Genomic DNA, 20810 nt, shown 5'->3' on the forward strand with positions numbered 1-20810 from the left:
TGGATAGAGGCCCATTATTTTTCAATACAGAAGGGGCAGTGAGGCACATAAAGCTCTTGAATATTTTTGCAAATCGTGTTCAACAGCATAATGATTAACCATGGCACTAAATTTGCCTCACAAAATGAAAAGCAAACTTCATGCAAGGCGTAATTTAATTGTTTCCCTTCACATTTTATGCCTCTCTATTGTTGGAAGCTTAACATTTTTAGAGTCTGCTTAACAGCTGCCTGCCTTTTGATGCTTGAGCTGCAACAATGTGATTGACAAATGTTTTGAAGTCCTGTTGTCGCAGTTTTTTCACCTCCATACAGTCCCAATTTTTTCCACTTAGTTCTATTGATTACAGATCATCTACAGATAATTGAAAGATCAATATGTATGGAGGACTTGATCATTTGAAATCTCTATTTCAATATCTGAGATTGTGTGTTTCCAAGGGTATAAGTGAAATAAGGAATAACTTTTTAAAATCCAGTTCAGATTTTTTATTATTATATATCAAATAAATGCAATATAATTTCAATATAACCAACACAATATAGAGATATTTGTTTACTCTAGTCTAGGTATTACGTTTACTCAGGTTAAGATAATTCAACATAAATAGGACCATCATGTAATTAAAATGTGGAATCATTTGAAACATTCGTCGGTTTGTTTACGGTAGTTCATGTTTCCAGGATTATGAAAGAATGAGTCAAATTTATAGGAGTATTTTCAATGTCTTTTCAATCTGAAGAGAACACTGCCATCTGGGCAACAATTAGTGGAAATGCAATCTACCAGTCTGGGTCTATGAATGTCTGTGTTTCCTTAACACTTCTGAAACCTTATGGGGCAAAGAACATACAACAAAAGATTAATCAGATTGAGCATGCACTTTCTCTGTAATGTGCATTCTTTCAAAACACTTTTTGTAGACATCTGTAAGCATAAAACATATGCTAAAGAAGTATAAACGATAATGCAGTACCAGGAAGAAAAGTTCCAGGAAGAAAAGTACCAGGAAGAAAAGGACCAGGAAGAAAAGGACCAGGAAGAAAAGTACCAGGAAGAAAAGTACCAGGAAGAAAAGTACCAGGAAGAAAAGTACCAGCAAGAAAAGTACCAGCAAGAAAAGGACCAGCAAGAAAAGGACCAGGAAGAAAAGGACCAGGAAGAAAAGTACCAGGAAGAAAAGTACCAGGAAGAAAAGTACCAGGAAGAAAAGTACCAGGAAGAAAGGTACCAGGAAGAAAAGTTCCAGGAAGAAAAGGACCAGGAAGAAGCAGAAACTCCTTTTATTAGAGCACACAGAGGTAATGAAGGGGATCAATAGGATTAGGAAATAGTTTCAAGCATTTTCTGTTTTGCCAGAACATTTTAAATTGAAATGGGAAAATTGTAACTGTTATACCAGGAAATAATAAGTAAGTATTACAAAGATTGGAAAAATTAGGACATTCTGAGCTAAAACCAAAAACAATCAAATCACTTTGAAGAACAATGGCCATTTTGGCACTTTTTAATTTATATCACCCTCTGCTCGGTTTAGCATTCCCAGGATATATATATATATTTTACAGTTACACCTGACCTGTGTAGTACAGGGAACAACAACAAGGCTCAACGGCAGCTTTCTAAATCCACCCTGAATCGTAACTTTCTTCATGCCGCATCGAGAGTTTCTGTTAGTTACAAGATGCCACTGCTGCCTCATTGGTTTGTCTCCTACTGATTAGGGCTCTCATCTTATGTAAATCCCTTTAAGTCACATGTTATTGTGTATTGCAGTACTGTGAAGGTTAGGTGTTTCCTAAGCCCTGTGCACTGTCTTATCTCCCTACCACATGCATCTTTGTCTCTCCAATGTCTCTGTTTTTTATTCTATTTGTAATACACTAATGGATGAAAAAAGTTGTGGGAACTGAACTGATGTGATGTTCTTGTTGACAACCAATCCACTGCACTGAAATGCTAATCTCTTCCAGTGGCTAACAACATAAACAGTTCAGGAGACAAAGAGATGTGATGTGTTGAGTGCTCCAGGAATATCACAATGTTATCTGAAAGTCTGTGGTTTTAGTTTACCTACTGAATGCATCCTCAGAAATACACTTTGGTCAGCTTCTAGTGGCCAGAGAATGGGGTATAGAGAAAATGTAGCATTTTTAAAGCAAGTTTTCTGTCATTCAAAACATTTTGCCATGGGGTGGAGAGACATTTTTGCCGTTTTAAAGCTAATTTCCTGAAATTCGACACCTTTTTGCCATGACCTATGTTAATATGATATCCGAGTGAGAGTAACTAACAATATCAATGTTGTCCCTCTGGAGATCAGGGTCCCTTCGTGCTTGGTCGGTAATTCAGCCATGATTACTACAAGTTTAGATAGCTGCTGGGTAGACTGATTTAACAATCTAAAAAAATGTTAGCCGACATGTTAATTGAGTGACAGTCAATGACTGACGTAAGAGGAAAACTGCTGATGCACAACCACATTTCCACCTTGTGTATTCTACTATTCTAACTCTCAACAGTAAGTTGAGACCCTGGCTGAGTTCCTAGCAGCCGGCCGGGGGCCCTAGGCAACCCCCTATGTCGCTTAAGCCCAGGGCTGGCTCTGGCTGTAACCTCAGACTAACCTCATGTTCTGGGAATGTTGGAAAGCAAGAAGTCAGCAATCCATTAATGATTTGCCTATTTGTGGGAAGGGCCGACCGCCCAACATAAAATTAGTGGTCTCTGGAGCTTCATGGAAGCAAACACACTTTAGGCCTACTGCAAGTTCATTTCTTTGTCACTTTCTACCAGACAACTTTAACTTGCTCATGCTTGCTATCTGTGATCTGAATAAATTGAGTGAAACATTTTTTTTTCTGGAAGTAATGTCCTTGGGCCCTGCAAGTCTGGTCAAGTCTGGTCAAGTTTGCTAAATATTGTGAAATCTAGGCTACTTCCTGGGAATGTCTTTTTTTGTCTTTCTCTTTTTGTGAGAGGTGTGTCTGCTTGTGAAATATTTGTTTGTTGTGTAACCCATACCTAACTGACATTATAGACCTATGCCCAGCGCTTCTAAAAGAGAAAGAAACTATGTTAAACCAAAGCAGGATCCTTATAAAAGGAGGGAAAATTGTGAACGAGGATTGTTCCATTATCAGCGATGTCTACGTTGAAGACGGAAGAATTAAAGAAGTCGGATTAAACCTCCAAATCCCGGCTGGAGTTACCGTTATAGATGCCACCGATAAACTGGTGATACCGGGTGGTATCGATACCCATACCCACATGGAGTTGGAATTTATGGGCACCAAAGCAGTAGATGATTTCCATATTGGAACTAAGGTGAGAATAATTTTGTGTTGCACTGTGTGTAGGCTATCTCTGGGTTAATTGAGTTTGCTTGATTTCACTGCATCAGGAAAATTCACAAGTAAAATCTGACAAAAGTAATTACAGTGCCTTCAGAAAGTATCCATACCCCTTGACTTATTCAACATTTTGTTGCCTGAATTCTACATTTATTAAATTGATTTATTTCTCTTCCATCTACACATAAACAACTCATAATGACAAAGTGAAAAGATGTTCACAAATAAATGTATAAAAGTATTCACACCCCTGAGTCAATACTTTGTAGAATAACCTTTGGCAGTGCTTACAGATGTGAGTCTATTTGGGTAAGTCTCGAAGAGCTTTCCACACCTGGATTGTGCAACATTTGCACATTAGTCTTTTCAAAATTCTTCAAGCTCTGTCAAATTTGTTTTTAATCATTGCTAGACAACCATTTTTAGGTACTGCTATAGATGTTTAAGTATATTTAAGTCAAAACTGCAACTCAGGAATCTTCACTGACTTCTTGGTAAGCAACTCCAGTTGTGATTTGGCCTTGTGCTTTAGGTTATTGTCATGCTGAAAGGTGAACTCATCTCCCAGTGTCTGGTGGAAAGCAGACTGAACCAGGTTTTCCTCTAGGATCTTGCCTGTGCTTAGCTCCATTCAGTTTGTTCTTTATCCTGAAAAACTCCCCAGTTCTTAATGATTACAAGCATACTCATAACATGATGCAGCCACCACTATGCTTGAAAATATGGAGAGTGGTACTCTATTGGTATTGGATTTGCTCCAAACATAACACTTTGTATTGAGGGAAAAAAAGTTATTTGCTTTGCCACAAGTTTAGCAGTATTACTTTAGTGCCTTGTTTCAAACAGGATACATGTTTTGGAATATTTTTTATAAGCTTACTTCTTTTCACTCTGTCAATTAGGTTAGTATTGTGGAGTAACTACAATGTTGTTGATCCATCCTCAGTTTTCTTCTATCTCAGCCTTTAAACACTGTAACTGTTCATGGTGAAATCCCTGAACAGTTTCCTTCCTCTCTGGCGACTGAGTTAGGAAGCACGCTTGTATCTTTGTAGTGACTGGGTGTATTGATACACCATCCAAAGTGTAATTAATAACTTTACCATGCTCAAAATGATATACAATGCCTGCATTTTTTTTACACATCTACCAATAGGTGCCCTTCTTTGCAAGGCATTGGAAAACCTCCCTAATCTTTGTGGTTGAATCTGTGTTTGTGTCACGCCCTGGCCTTAGTTATCTTTGTTTTTGTTATTATTTTAGTTAGGTCAGGGTGTGACATGGGGAAGGTATGTGTTTTTGTAGTGTCTAGGGGTGTTGTATGTGTATGGGGCAGTGTCTAGTGTAGTTGTCTAGGTAAGTCTATGGTTGCCTGAAGGGTTCTCAATCAGAGACACCTGTCATTCATTGTCTCTGATTGGGAGCCATATTTAAGGCAGCCATAGGCATTAGGTTAATGTGGGTAATTGTCTATGTTGTACGTTTGTAGCGTGTGTGTGCACTTACGTCTATAGCTTCACGGTTGTTTTGTTTTGTAAAAGTGTTTGTTTCGTCATCTTTAATAAAAGAAGATGTCTTCATATCCCGCTGCGCCTTGGTCCGCTTATTATGACGATCGTGACAGTTTGAAGTTCAGTGTTCGACTGAGGGATCTTACAGATAATTAATTGTGTGGGGTACAGAGATGAGGTAGTCATAAAAAAATCATGTAAAACACTATTATTACTCACAGAGTGAATCCATGCAACTTATTATGTGACTTGTTAAGCACGTTTGTACTCCTGAACTTATTTAGGCTTGCCATAACAAAGGGGTTGAACACTTATTGACTCTATCAGGATTCAGGTATGACCCAGATGCAGACAGTGTCGAAGAAACAAAATTGTACTTCTAGTACAGAGGCAGGCAAACGACAGATCAAAGGGAGGCAGAGGTCAGTAATCCAGAGAGGGCGCAAAAGGTCCAGGCAAATGTTTAAACACATTTTTACTCCTGAACTTATGTAGGCTTGGCATAGCAAGACATTTCAGCTATTAGTTTTTAATTAATATGTAAACATTTCAAAAAACATAATTCCACTTTTACATTATGGGGTATTGTGTGTAGGCCAGTGACAAAAAAATCTAAATGTAATCCATTTTAAATTCAGGCTCTAACACAACAAAATGTGGGTGTGAAAACTTTCTGAAGGCACTGTATGTCTTTTCTGTATTACGGGTGGGCTACATAAAACCCCATTTAATGAAGTTTAAAACATACTGTACCTTTACATAATTAAAAACATGTAGGATATTAAACACAAAAAGCATTATAAGGTGCAGGAGATGCTGCTGATACTGTATATACAGTTGTACCTGTGGATGTATATCAAGGCCTACCTTCAAACTCAGTTCCTCTTTGCTTGACATCATGGGAAAATCTAAAGAAATCAGCCAAGACCTCAGAAACGCCTGAAGGTACCACTTTCATCTGTACAAACAATAGTACGCAAGTATAAACACCATGGGACGACGCAGCCGTCACACCGCTCAGGAAGGAGACGCATTCTGTCTCCTAGAGATGAATGTACTTTAGTGTGAAAAGTGCAAATCAATCCCAGAACAACAGCAAAGGACCTTGTGAAGATGCTGGAGGAAACAGGTACAAAGTATCTATATCCACACTAAAACGAGTCCTATATTGACATAACCTGGAAGGCCGCTCAGCGAGGAAGAAGCCACTGCTCCAAAACCGCCATAAAAAAGCCAGACTACGGTTTGCAACTGCACATGGGGACAAAGATTGTACATTTTGGAAAAATGTGCTCTGGTCTGATGAAACAAAAATAGAACTGTTTGGCCATAATGACCATCGTTATGTTTGGAGGAAAAAGGGGGAGGATTGCAAGCCGAAGAACACCATCCCAACCGTGAAGCACAGGGGTGGCAGCATCATGTTGTGGGGGTGCTTTGCTGCAGGAGGGACTGGTGCACTTCAGAAAATAGATGGCATCATGAGGCAGGAAAAGTATGTGAATATATTGAAGCAACATCTCAAGACATCAGTCAGGAAGTTAAAGCTTGGTCGCAAATGGGTCTTCCAAATGGACAATGACTCCAAGCATAGTTCCAAAGTTGTAGCAAAATGGCTTAAGGACAACAAAGTCAAGGTATTGGAGTGGCCATCACAAAGCCCTGACCTCAATCCTATAGAAAATTTGTGGGCAGAACTGAAAAAGCATGTGCGAGCAAGGAGGCCTACAAACCTGACTCAGTTACACCAGCTCTGTCAGGAGGAATGGGCCAAAATTCACCAAACTTATTGTGGGAAGCTTGTAGTTTGACCCAAATTAACCTGTCTGGGAACGCGGTTCCGCTAGCGGGGCGCCAAATTCAATCAACAGAAATCTCATAAATCACATTTCTCAAACATACAAGTATTAGGCACCATTTTAAAGAGAAAATTCTCATTAATCCAGACACAGTGTCTGATTTCAAAAAGGCTTTACAGCGAAAGCTCCACAAACGATTATGTTAGGTCCCCACCAAGTCACAGCAAAACAGCAATTTTTCCAGACAGAGAGTTGTCACAATAAGCAGAAATATAGATAAAATTAATCACTAACCTTTAATGATCTTCATCAGATGACACTCATAGGACTTCATGTTACACAATACATGTATGTTTTCTTCGATAAAGTTAATATTTATATCCAAAAATCTCATTTTACATTGGCGTATTATGTTCAGTAGTTCCAAAACATGCAGTGATTTTGCAGAGAGCCACATCAATTCACAGAAATACTCATAATAAACATTGATAATAGATACAACTATTATACATGGAACTTTAGATAAACTTCTCCTTAATGCAACCGCTGTGTCAGATTTCAAAAAAACTTTACGGAAAAAGCATAATCTGAGTCCCGCGCTCAGAGCCCAAAAGAGCCAAAGAAATATCTGCCATATTGTGCAGTCAACATTAGTCAGAAATAGCATTATAAATATTCACTTACCTTTGATGATCTTCATCAGAATGCACTCCCAGGAATCCCAGTTCCACAATAAATGTTTGATTTGTTCGATAAAGTTCATAAAGCTCCTTTTGTTAGGGCGTTTAGTAAACAAATCGAAACTCACAAGGATGAAAATTCCGAAAAGTTATATTACTGGTCGTAGAAACATATCAAACAATGTATAGAATCAATCTTTAGGATGTTTTTTATCATAAATGTTCAATAATGTCCCAACCGGAAAATTCATTTGTCTGTAGAAAAGCAATGGAACGAGAGGTAACTTTCTCATGATCGCGCATCACGAGCCCGTGGCTGCTGGCAGACCTCTGACTCATTCCCCTCTCATTCAGCTTACCCTTCACAGTAGAAGCCTGACACAACGTTCTGAAGACTGTTGACATCTAGTGGAAGCCTTAGGAAGTGCAAGATGACCCATATCCCACTAGCTTCAATAGGGGCTGAGTTGAAAAACTACAAATCTCAGATTTCCCACTTCCTGGTTGGATTTTTTCTCAGGTTTTTGCCTGCCATATGAGTTCTGTTATACTCACAGACATCATTCAAACAGTTTTAGAAACTTCAGAGTGTTTTCTATCCAACACTACTAATAATATGCATATATTAGCATCTGGGACTGAGTAGGAGGCAGTTTACTCTGGGCACGCTTTTCATCCAAACGTGAAAATGCTGCCCCCTATCCATAAGAAGTTTTAAAAAATTTAAAGGCAATGCTACCAAATACTAATTGAGTGTATGTAAACTTCTGACCCACTGGGAATGTGATGAAAGAAATAAAAGCTGAAATAAATAATTCTCTCTACTATTATTCTGACATTTCACATTCTTAAAATCAAGTGGTGATCCTAACTGACCTAAAACAGGGAATTTCTACTTGGATTAAATGTCAGGAATTGTGAAAACTGAGTTTAAATGTATTTGCCTAAGGTGTATGTAAACTTCCGACTTGTATCTTTATCCATGGAACCTAAACCCTGTTTTGTGTATCTTTATCCATGGAACCACTATCATGATCCTGGACTACACTCTAAACATTACCCCCTCATATCCACCCCTCTCTAAACCCTAACCTATCTACAGTATACCCTAACCCTGCTCTCTGTACCCAGGCTGCCCTGGCAGGATGGACCACCCTACTGGATATACCCCATACCATCCCCCTAAACACTAACCCACTCTCTCAACCCTAACCCTGCTCTCTGTACCCAGGCTGCCCTGGCAGGACGGACCACCCGAATGGAAATAACCCATACCACCCCCCTAAACCCTAACCCCATCTCTAAACCCTAACCCTGCTCTCTGTACCCAGGCTGCCCTGGTAGGAGGGACCACCCTACTGGATATACCCCATACCCCATACCACCCCCCTAAACCCCAACCCCCTCTCTAAACCCTAACCTGCTCTCTGTACCCAGGCTGCCCTGGCAGGAGGGACCACCATGATCCTAGACTTTGTGATCCCCCAGAGAGGCACGTCCCTGCTGGAGGCCTATGATAGGTGGAGGGACACGGCTGATGCCAAGGTCTGCTGCGACTACTCCCTCCATGTGGCAGTCACATGGTGGAGCGACAAGGTAGTGCCCCCTGTTATATCTATAATCTATTTTCTATCCTGAAAAAAAGTGCACGTCAGACTCATGTTCATGTGTGACGAGGTAGCCTTCCCTGCACCCTGTATTGCTTTACCAAGCGGGGTTCAGATCCCACGAGTTACATTTGTACAGATATTTACAAAAATTATGAAACATACCTGTCCCAGACTGAAATGTTTCATTTATTTGTCTTGATCTGTGAATGATTTGTGAGATTGGGCAGGGTTTAGAACATTGTTTGTTCTGGCCTGCTTCCATCAAATCTACAGGGATTTTATAAAATAGCAGACTTGTTTTAAAAATGAGGGACACTGTTACTGTAGATTCAATCCAATCAGCGTTCTAGCACAGTTGACATTTAAAGGTAATTTCCGTTTGAGACAAAAAATGTGTTTATGGTGAATGCTGCCTCCGCCAACGTGGGAATATTGCCTTTAAAAGGTGCATATCCGACAAATCCCAGCCTTAATCTCTGCAATATCTACTTTAATTAAAAACTGGGTGGTTCGAGCCCTGAATGCTGATTGGCTGACAGCCGTGGTATATCAGACTATATACCACGGGTATTACAAAACATTTATTTTTACTGCTCTAATTACGTTGTTATACAGTTCACAATAGCAATAAGGCACCTCGGGGGTTTGTGATATATGGCCAATATACCACGGCTAAGGGCTGTATCCAGGCACTTCACGGTGCATCGTGCGTAAGCCCTTAGCCGTGGTATATTGGCTATATACCACACCTCCTCAGGCCTTATGACTTAAATAACACCCCAACAGGAAATAGCATGTGGTAATAGACTCCATGGAGACCTGGGATGGACAGAATGTCAATACATGTTTTTTACAGAAATGTTAACAGTCTTATCTCTCAGCATTTAAAAGAAAAGCACGCTAAACTAATTAGCTTTTTGTTAAACCCATTCTAGGTCAAAAAGGAAATGGAGACTTTGGCCAAAGAGAAAGGTGTCAACTCCTTCAAGATGTTCATGGCATACAAGGATGTGTTCATGCTTCAAGACCATGAGCTGTATGCTGCGTTTTCCCAATGCAAAGAGATTGGAGCTATAGCCCAGGTTCACGCAGAGAATGGAGACCTTATTGCAGAGGTATTCCCAAACATTTCTGACCATAACACAGTCAATATGGCTCAAACCTGGGGTTTGTTCAGTTTACTTCAACGTTTGCGACGTTGTGTGACGGTTTGTACTGAATGACACATTGCCTCCAAACGGTACACACCATTCATCAACAGCATTTGAGGTAAGTTTGCTCCCGTTTAATAGGTGTGGTGAGGTGTGCCCTGATCAATTTAAGTGTGACCATTTGAAATCGTAAAAATCGTGCAGAAAAACATTCGGTATTTGCCATCTGGGTCACCATAATCACAATATTCTTCTACTGGTCGTTAAGGACATTACCGCTTCTGGTGAATTTAACATTGCACACTGTTCTGTCGCACCCGAGAAAAGACTATGAGTGTGTTAAAAAGGAACCATGGAACCTTGTGGGTAACAATGTACCCATACAATATCCCATGAACTAGGACAGAACAAAGGTTAACTTAACAACTGCTGGTGAGAAAATAACAATGAGCTATTTTGACACACTAAGCAAATACATTATTTTCAAAGGGTCAGTCACGAGATCCTATTGACTGTCCGCTTAGTGTGTAAGTATTCCAGGAGTCATTGGTTTAGGTTAATATTTGATGTAGCCTAATAGAAGACTAGACTAAAGATACAACCCATGCAAAACGAACCCTATCCAGGTCAGGTAAAAGGACCTCAATAAAAGCCATGTAAAACTAACCCTATGCAAGCCATATAAAACTAACCCTATGCAAGCCATGTAAAACTAACCCTATGCAAGCCATGTAAAACTAACCCTATCCAAGCCATGTAAAACTAACCCTATCCAAGCCATGTAAAACGAACCCTATCCAAGCCATGTAAAACTAACCCTATGCAAGCCATGTAATCCAAGCCATGTAAAACTAACCCTATCCAAGCCATGCAAAACTAACCCTATGCAAGCCATACAAAACTAACCCTATCCAAGCCATGCAAAACTAACCCTATCCAAGCCACGTAAACTAACCCTATCCAAGCCACGTAAACTAACCCTATCCAAGCAATGTAAAACTAACCCAATCCAAGCCATGTAAAACTAACCCTATCCAAGCCATGTAAAACTAACCCTATGCAAGCCATGTAATCCAAGCCATGTAAAACTAACCCTATCCAAGCCATGCAAAACTAACCCTATCCAAGCCATGCAAAACTAACCCTATGCAAGCCATGTAATCCAAGCCATGTAAAACTAACCCTATCCAAGCCATGTAAAACTAACCCTATGAAAGCCCTGGAAAACAAACCCTATGCAAGCCCTGCAAAACAAACCCTATGCAAGCCATATAAAACTAACCCTATCCAAAACATGCAAAACGAACCCTATCCAGGTCAGGTAAAAGGACCTCAATAAAAGCCATGTAAAACTAACCCTATGCAAGCCATATAAAACTAACCCTATGCAAGCCATGTAAAACTAACCCTATGCAAGCCATGTAAAACTAACCCTATCCAAGCCATGTAAAACTAACCCTATCCAAGCCATGCAAAACTAACCCTATCCAAGCCATGTAAAACTAACCCTATCCAAGCCATGTAATCCAAGCCATGCAAAACTAACCCTATCCAAGCCATGCAAAACTAACCCTATCCAAGCCACGTAAACTAACCCTATCCAAGCCACGTAAACTAACCCTATCCAAGCAATGTAAAACTAACCCAATCCAAGCCATGTAAAACTAACCCTATCCAAGCCATGCAAAACTAACCCTATGCAAGCCATGTAATCCAAGCCATGTAAAACTAACCCTATCCAAGCCATGTAAAACTAACCCTATCCAAGCCATGTAAAACTAACCCTATGAAAGCCCTGGAAAACAAACCCTATGCAAGCCCTGCAAAACAAACCCTATGCAAGCCATATAAAACTAACCCTATCCAAAACATGTAAAACTAACCCTATCCAAATCATGTAAAACTAACCATATCCAAGCCATGTAAAACTAACCCTATCCAAGCCATGTAAAACCAACCCTATCCAAGCCATGTAAAACTAACCCTATCCAAGCCATGTAAAACTAACCCTATCCAAGCCATGTAAAACTAACTCTATCCAAGCCATGTAAAACGAACCCTATCCAAACCATGTAAAACTAACCCTATCCAAGCCATGTAAAACTAACCCTATCCAAACCATGTAAAACTAACCCTATGCAAGCCATGCAAAACTAACCCTATCCAAGCCATGTAAAACTAACCCTATCCAAGCCATGCAAAACTAACCCTATACAAGCCATGTAAAACTAACCCTATCCAAACCATGTAAAACTAACCCTATGCAAGCCATGCAAAACTAACCCTATCCAAGCCATGCAAAACTAACCATGTCCAAGCCATGTAAAACTAACCCTATCCAAGCCATGTAAAACTAACCCTATGCAAGCCATGTAAAACTAACCCTATGCAAGCCATGCAAAACTAACCCTATCCAAGCCATGTAAAACTAACCCTATCCAAGCCATGCAAAACTAACCCTATCCACACCATGCAAAACTAACCATGTCCAAGCCCTGCAAAACTAACCCTATGCAAGCCATGCAAAACTAACCCTATCCAAGCCATGTAAAACTAACCTCATCCAAACCATGTAAAACTAACCTCTCCAAGCCATGTAAAACTAACCCTATCCAAGGCATGTAAAACTAACCCTATCCAAGCCATGTAAAACTAACCCTATTCAAGCCATGTAAAACTAACCCTATCCAAACCATGTAAAACGAACCCTATCCATGCCATGCAAAACTAACCCTATCCAAACCATGTAAAACTAACCCTATACAAGCCATGCAAAACTAACCCTATCCAAGCAATGTAAAACTAACCCTATACAAGCCATGCAAAACTAACCCTATCCAAGCCATGCAAAACTAACCCTATCCAAGCCATGTAAAACTAACCTTATCCAAGCCATGTAAAACTAACCTCTCCAAGCCATGTAAAACTAACCTCTCCAAGCCATGTAAAACTAACCCCATCCAAACCATGTAAAACTAACCCTATCCAAGCAATGCAAAACTAACCCTATCCAAACCATGTAAAACTAACCCTATCCATGCCATGTAAAACTAATCCTATCCAAACCATGCAAAACTAACCCTATCCAAGTCATGCAAAACAAACCCTATCCAAGCCATGCAAAACTAACCATACCCAAGCCATGTAAAACTAACCTCTCCAAGCCATGTAAAACTAACCCTATCCAAGGCATGTAAAACGAACCTCTCCAAGCCATGTAAAACTAACCCCATCCAAACCATGTAAAACTAACCCTATCCAAGCAATGCAAAACTAACCCTGTTCAAACCATGTAAAACTCACCCTATCCATGCCATGTAAAACTAACCCTATCCAAACCATGTTAAACTAAACCTATGCAAGCCCTGCAAAACTAACCCTATCCAAATCATGTAAAACTAACCCTATGCATGCCATGTAAATTAACCCTATCCAAACCATGTAAAACTAACCCTATCCAAGCCAATTAAAACTAACCCTAACCAAGCCATGTAAAATTAGTTTTGCATGGCTTGGATAGGGTTAATTTTGCATGGCTTGGACATGGTTAGTTTTATATGGCTTTTATTGAGTTCGTTTTACCTGACCTGGATAGGGTTAGTTTTACATGATTTGGATAGGGTTAGTTTTATATGGCTTGCATAGGGTTTGTTTTGCAGGGCTTGCATAGGGTTTGTTTTGTAGGGCTTGCATAGGGTTAGTTTTACATGGCTTGGATAGGGTTAGTTTTACATGGCTTGCATAGGGTTAGTTTTACATGGCTTGGATAGGGCTAACCCTATCCAAGGCATGTAAAACTAACCTCTCCGAGCCATGTACAACTAACCCTATCCAAACCATGTAAAACTAACCCTATCAATGCCATGCAAAACTAACCCTATCCAAACCATGTAAAACTAACCCTACCCAAGCCATGTAAAACTAACCCTATCCAAGCCATGTAAAACTAACCCTATCCAAGCCATGTAAAACTAACCCTATCCAAGCCATGTAAAAAAAACTTATCCAAGCCATGTAAAACTAACCTCTCCAAGCCATGTAAAACTAACCCTATCCAAGGCATGTAAAACGAACCTCTCCAAGCCATGTAAAACTAACCCCATCCAAACCATGTAAAACTAACCCTATCCAAGCAATGCAAAACTAACCCTGTCCAAACCATGTAAAACTAACCCTATCCATGCCATGTAAAACTAACCCTATCCAAACCATGTAAAACTAACCCTATCCAAGCCATGTAAAACTAACCCTATCCAAACCATGTAAAACTAACCCTATCCACACCATGCAAAACGAACCCTATGCAAGCCATGCAAAACTAACCCTATCCAAGCCATGTAAAACTAACCCTATTCAAGCCATGCAAAACTAACCCTATCCAAGCCACGCAAAACTAACCCTATCCAAGCCATGCAAAACTAACCCTATCCAAGCCATGCAAAACGAACCCTACCCAAGCCATGTAAAACTAACCATGTCCAAGCCCTGCAAAACTAACCCTGTCCAAGCCATGCAAAACTAACCCTATCCAAGCCATGTAAAACTAACCTTATCCAAGCCATGTAAAACTAACCTCTCCAAGCCATGTAAAACTAACCCTATCCAAGGCATTTAAAACTAACCTCTCCAAACCATGTAAAACTAACCCCATCCAAACCATGTAAAACTAACCCTATCCAAGCCATGTAAAACTAACCCTATCCAAGCCATGTAAAACTAACCCTATCCAAGCCATGTAAAACTAACCCTATCCAAGCCATGTAAAACGAACCCTATGCAAGCCATGTTAAACTAACCCTATGAAAGCCATGCAAAACAAACCCTATCCAAGCCATTTAAAACTAACCCTATGCAAGCCATGTAAAACTAACCCTATTCAAGCCATGTAAAACTAACCCTATCCACACCATGCAAAACGAACCCTATGCAAGCCGTGCAAAACTAACCCTATCCAAATCATGTAAAACTAACCCTATGCAAGCCATGTAAAACGAACACTATCCAAGCCCTGCAAAACAAACCCTATGCAAGCCCTGCAAAACAAACCCTATGCAAGCCCTGCAAAACAAACCCTATGCAAGCCATATAAAAATAACCCTATCCAAATCATGTAAAACTAACCCTATGCTAGCCATGTAAAACTAACCCTATCCAAGCCATGTAATTTAATTTAAGTAATTTGGTCAAGTCATTCATATATGAGTATAAGAGTACCATTTACGTTTCATGGCGTACATAAAGGCACATGAACAGTAGCTCGTCTCATTCCTCCATATGAGGTACGGGAACCAAACCAAACTTGTTTTGCAGTGTCATGTTTTGCAATCTCAGGACACTGGAATTACAGTGGCATTCATTCTTTCACGCATTTGAAAATTAAGTCATTTTGCCGAGAATGTTTTTATGATTCTATAATGTGGAAGCAAAGAGCACAATAAATTATTAACTAAGGGAGAAACTATTTGACTTCTCTTAATTTGTTTGGTCAATGTCTAAAGGGGTAAGGTTTATTACAGTAACTGTCCTCTGTTTGAGCTGAACAGGTGGGTCGGTGCTAACCTGAAATGATACTAAAAGCAGTGTTCACTCAATCCAATATCAGTTACACAAAAAGTCAAAGGATCAACATCTAGTTCCGTTTGATTCAGCTTGGAATGTTCTAGTTTAAGATTGTTAACTTTCTTTTCCAAGGTGAGGTCTGTAGAATAACCACTAGAGGGCAGCAGATGCCCAATCTGTTTTTGGTGACAAAATATTCATGAGATACATACATTTATTGTGAGCATGTTCAGAGTGAGTTTACAGATAACTTTTATGTAAACGATTAGCAACTTAACTTCATAGAGTAGAATTCGTAATAAACCCGTTGTCTGTTGGCAAAAAGCATGTAACATGTCAGCTTCCTCCCTCAACACTACCTTGCGTCATGGTGTAATATTCTATGCTAATCTGCTCATGCTTGTATAACCTTTTGTAACTATTTCTGTGAATATTTCACAAAAGTTTATCTATGTCACACAGGCAGTTTTTATTTTATCTGCCATTTAGGAGGCATTTTTTAAACTGACCTTCTCTCACTTGGCAGGGGGCTAAGAAGATGCTGTCTCTGGGCATCACAGGTCCGGAGGGTCATGAGTTGTGTCGTCCTGAGGAGGTGGAGGCTGAGGCCACCCAGAGAGCCATCACCATCGCCCACGCTGTCAACTGCCCGCTCTATGTTGTCCACGTCATGAGCAAGTCTGCCGCTAAGGTGGTGTCCAACGCACGCAGAAATGGTGAGGGGGCCTGACAATGCCTGCTGGGAGGAACTGTAGGTGGGAAAGAATGACAGAGACAGAGAGAGAGTGAGAGAGAATGAGAGAGAGAGAGACAGACAGAGACAGAGAGAGAGTGAGAGAGAGGCTCAACATGACATGGATGGTGTTCTGTGTTATGTATGCATGTTTTTGGAATGTTTTTGCCCCAACAGGCCGTGTGGTGTTTGGAGAGCCCATAGCAGCAGGACTGGGTACAGATGGCACCCACTGCTGGCACAAAGACTGGGCCCACGCTGCCAAGTTCGTCATGGGCCCACCTCTGAGGCCCGACCCCAGCACCCCGGGATACCTTATGGACCTACTGGCAAAGTATGTGAAGCCTTAGCCAATATCAACCTGATCTCACTGTCCCTCTTCTGCCCTTTTCACTGAGTAAAGCATATTAGGTTACACCTTCCATGCACCCTCTGTCACATAAGTGCTCCATAACACTGTCATAACAATGACATAACAGATGTTATAAGCAGTCATTACTAGTGCTATCAGCATATGAACAGTCATGACTGTTTATAACATACATCACATAATATATATCAAATTGGAGTGTATGTATCACATTGTTACCGACCAGGCAGGAATACAGGAACTGGGAAGGTGAACAACAATGGAAAACAGTGGAATCTTTGAAAAATAAAGGAAAGTGAAGTGAAACTGCATATTGTCGGTGCAATAGAAATTAATGACAGGCAGTAAAGATGGCTGCCTTACCGTTTAGTGATGTAGATGCTTCTGTTTCATTCTTCCAGTGATGACCTCAGCGTGACTGGGACAGACAACTGCACATTCTCTGTGTGTCAGAAGGCCCTGGGCAAAGACGACTTTACAAAGATCCCCAACGGAGTCAACGGAGTGGAGGACAGGATGTCTGTCATCTGGGAGAAGGGCGTTGTCAGTTAGGCCTCTCATTCTGCATATCACATCATTCTTTATTATGCACACTATAGGCCAGTTACCCGGACAGATTTAGCCTATAGCGCTACACCAAAAAGCATACTCATGAAGATTCTCCATTGAAAGTGATTTTTTTGTTGTTGTCCAGGACAAGGATACAGTTCCTACAAAAATTAGTGGTACTATTTTCAGACGGTTGATTACGTTCTTTAGTAGGACTTAAAAGGTGACAAGTGACATTTCTGCTGTGAGAAGAAAAGATAACAATTTATATTATGCTATTTATTATGTGCATCAAGGAAGTTTTTATCAGTCAGAATCAATCCAAACTGTCATAGTGGATGTAGCAGCAGGCTAGCTTTCTTTCAGTCCTTCTCTTTCCATGTATTTCTTCCTCCCTTACTTCTTTCTGTCCTTCTCTCAGGAAAACGCTTCAGTCGGTTGACCCGGAGGCCATTGCAAAAATTAACATTGTAAAACACTGGCAAAAAATGACAAGTTTTGATATTTGGAGTGAAACTTTGAATCTCTTACTGCACCGTTAAGCATTGACCTTTGGCCAGGTTAATTATGTCAGTAAATATGGAATTTGTCATTCATATCCAGAATATTGAAACTCAGTATTTTGTGTAATTACTTTCCGCAGCATAGCGGGAAAATGGACGAGAATCGATTTGTAGCTGTCACCAGCAGCAATGCAGCGAAAATCTTCAACTTCTACCCCCAGAAGGGAAGGATCGCTAAGGGATGTGACGCTGATGTGGTCATATGGGACGCTAAGGCAACCAGGTGAGACAAGGATAAAGACCATCCAAGATGTTTCTAGTCAAACACATAGTGAATTACTGATGTATAGCTAAATTATGAACTGTTTTGATGATGCTACATTTTATATCTTTGTGTATGCATATTATCCAACTAGTAGCATTTCATCACTACTATAACCAACTTCTTACACTGCAGATGGTGGAGACAAATCGAGCTTCCCACAAAGCCTGTTTCAGGGTGAAAAACATTTGGATAAATAAGAAAATAGTTTCATGTTAACTAGCTATGGTACAGCCTGGATATAACTAGCTATGGGACAGCCTGGATATAACTAACTATGGTAGAGCCTGGATATAACTAGCTATGGTAGAGCCTGGACATAACTAGCTATGGTACAGCCTGGAAATAACTATGGTACAGCGTGGATATAACTAACTATGGTACAGCCTGGATATAACTAACTATGGGACAGCCTGGATATAACTAACTATGGTACAGCCTGGATATAACTAGGGGACAGCCTGGATAAAACTAACTATGGTACAGCCTGGATATAACTAACTATGGTACAGCCTGGATATAACTAACTATGATACAGCCTGGACATAACTAGCTATGGGACAGCCTGGATATAACTATGGGACAGCCTGGATAAAACTAACTATGGTACAGCCTGGATATAACTAACTATGGTACAGCCTGGATATAACTAACTATGGTACAGCCTGGATATAACTAACTATGGTACAGCCTGGATATAACTAACTATGGTACAGCCTGGATATAACTAACTATGGTACAGCCTGGATATAACTAACTATGTTACAGACTGGATATAACTATGGGACAGCCTGGATATAACTAACTATTGTACAGCCTGGATATAACTAACTATTGTACAGCCTGGATAAAACTAACTATGGTACAGCCTGGATATAACTAACTATGGTACAGCCTGGATATAACTATGGGACAGCCTGGATATAACTAACTATTGTACAGCCTGGATATAACTAACTATTGTACAGCCTGGATATAACTAACTATTGTACAGCCTGGATAAAACTAACTATGGTACAGACTGGATATAACTATGGGACAGCCTGGATATAACTAACTATTGTACAGCCTGGATATAACTAACTATTGTACAGCCTGGATAAAACTAACTATGGTACAGCCTGGATATAACTAACTATGGTACAGCCTGGATATAACTAACTATGGTACAGTCTGGATATAACTAGGGCACAGCCTGGATATAACTAACTATGGGACAGCCTGGATATAACTAGGGGACAGCCTGGATATAACTAGCTATGGGACAGCCTGGATATAACTAACTATGGGACAGCCTGGATATAACTAGGGGACAGCCTGGATATAACTAACTATGGGACAGCCTGGATATAACTATGGTACAGCCTGGATTTAACTAACTATGGTACAGCCTGGATATAACTAACTATGGTACAGCCTGGATTTAACTAACTATGGTACAGCCTGGATATAACTAGCTATGATACAGCCTGGATATAACTAACTATGGTACAGCCTGGATATAACTAACTATGGTACAGCCTGAATATAACTAACTATGGTACAGCCTGAATATAACTAGCTATGATACAGCCTGGATATAACTAGCTATGATACAGCCTGGATATAACTATGGGACAGCCTGGATATAACTAACTATTGTACAGCCTGGATATAACTAACTATGGTACAGCCTGGATATAACTAACTATGGTACAGCCTGTATATAACTAGCTATGGGACAGCCTGTATATAACTAACTATGTTACAGACTGGATATAACTAACTATTGTACAGCCTGGATATAACTAACTATGGTACAGCCTGGATATAACTAACTATGGGACAGCCTGGATATAACTAACTATTGTACAGCCTGGATATAACTAACTATGGTACAGCCTGTATATAACTAGCTATGGGACAGCCTGTATATAACTAACTATGTTACAGACTGGATATAACTAACTATTGTACAGCCTGGATATAACTAACTATGGGACAGCCTGTATATAACTAGCTATGGGACAGCCTGTATATAACTAACTATAGTACAGCCTGGATATAATTAACTATGGTACAGCCTGGATACAACTAACTATGGTACAGCCTGGATATAACTATGGGACAGCCTGGCTATAACTAGGGGACAGCCTGGATATAATTAACTATGGTACAGCCTGGATATAACTATGGAACAGCCTGGATATAACTATGGGACAGCCTGGATATAACTAGGGGACAGCCTGGATATAACTAGGGGACAGCCTGGATATAACTAGGGGACAGCCTGGATATAACTAGGGGACAGCCTGGATATAACTATGGAACAGCCTGGATGTAACTAGGGGACAGCCTGGATATAACTAGGGGACAGCCTGGATATAACTAGGGGACAGCCTGGATATAACTATGGGACAGCCTGGATATAACTAGGGGACAGCCTGGATATAACTAGGGGACAGCCTGGATATAACTAGGGGACAGCCTGGATATAACTAGGGGACAGCCTGGATATAACTAGGGGACAGCCTGGATATAACTAGGGGACAGCCTGGATATAACTAGGGGGCAGCCTGGATATAACTAGGGGACAGCCTGGATATAACTAGGGGACAGCCTGGATATAACTATGGGACAGCCTGGATATAACTAGGGGACAGCCTGGATATAACTATGGGACAGCCTGGA

At 40.4% G+C, this 20810-nt stretch overlaps 1 protein-coding gene across 1 annotated transcript in view; it reads left to right on the plus strand.

Moving 5' to 3' along the window:
• Positions 1 to 3044: 3044 nt before the first annotated feature.
• Positions 3045 to 20810, plus strand: part of dpys (dihydropyrimidinase) — a 41915-nt gene continuing 24149 nt past the window's right edge. The window contains exons 1-7 of the mRNA XM_055903363.1: positions 3045 to 3327; positions 8781 to 8939; positions 9889 to 10068; positions 16190 to 16379; positions 16574 to 16730; positions 17168 to 17309; positions 17959 to 18101. Coding sequence (XP_055759338.1) covers positions 3076 to 3327; positions 8781 to 8939; positions 9889 to 10068; positions 16190 to 16379; positions 16574 to 16730; positions 17168 to 17309; positions 17959 to 18101 — 1223 coding nt within the window. The 5' untranslated portion in view covers positions 3045 to 3075. The remainder of the gene's footprint in view (positions 3328 to 8780; positions 8940 to 9888; positions 10069 to 16189; positions 16380 to 16573; positions 16731 to 17167; positions 17310 to 17958; positions 18102 to 20810) is intronic.

Source organism: Salvelinus fontinalis, chromosome 38 (assembly GCF_029448725.1).
Source record: "Salvelinus fontinalis isolate EN_2023a chromosome 38, ASM2944872v1, whole genome shotgun sequence".
Lineage (NCBI taxonomy): Eukaryota > Metazoa > Chordata > Actinopteri > Salmoniformes > Salmonidae > Salvelinus > Salvelinus fontinalis.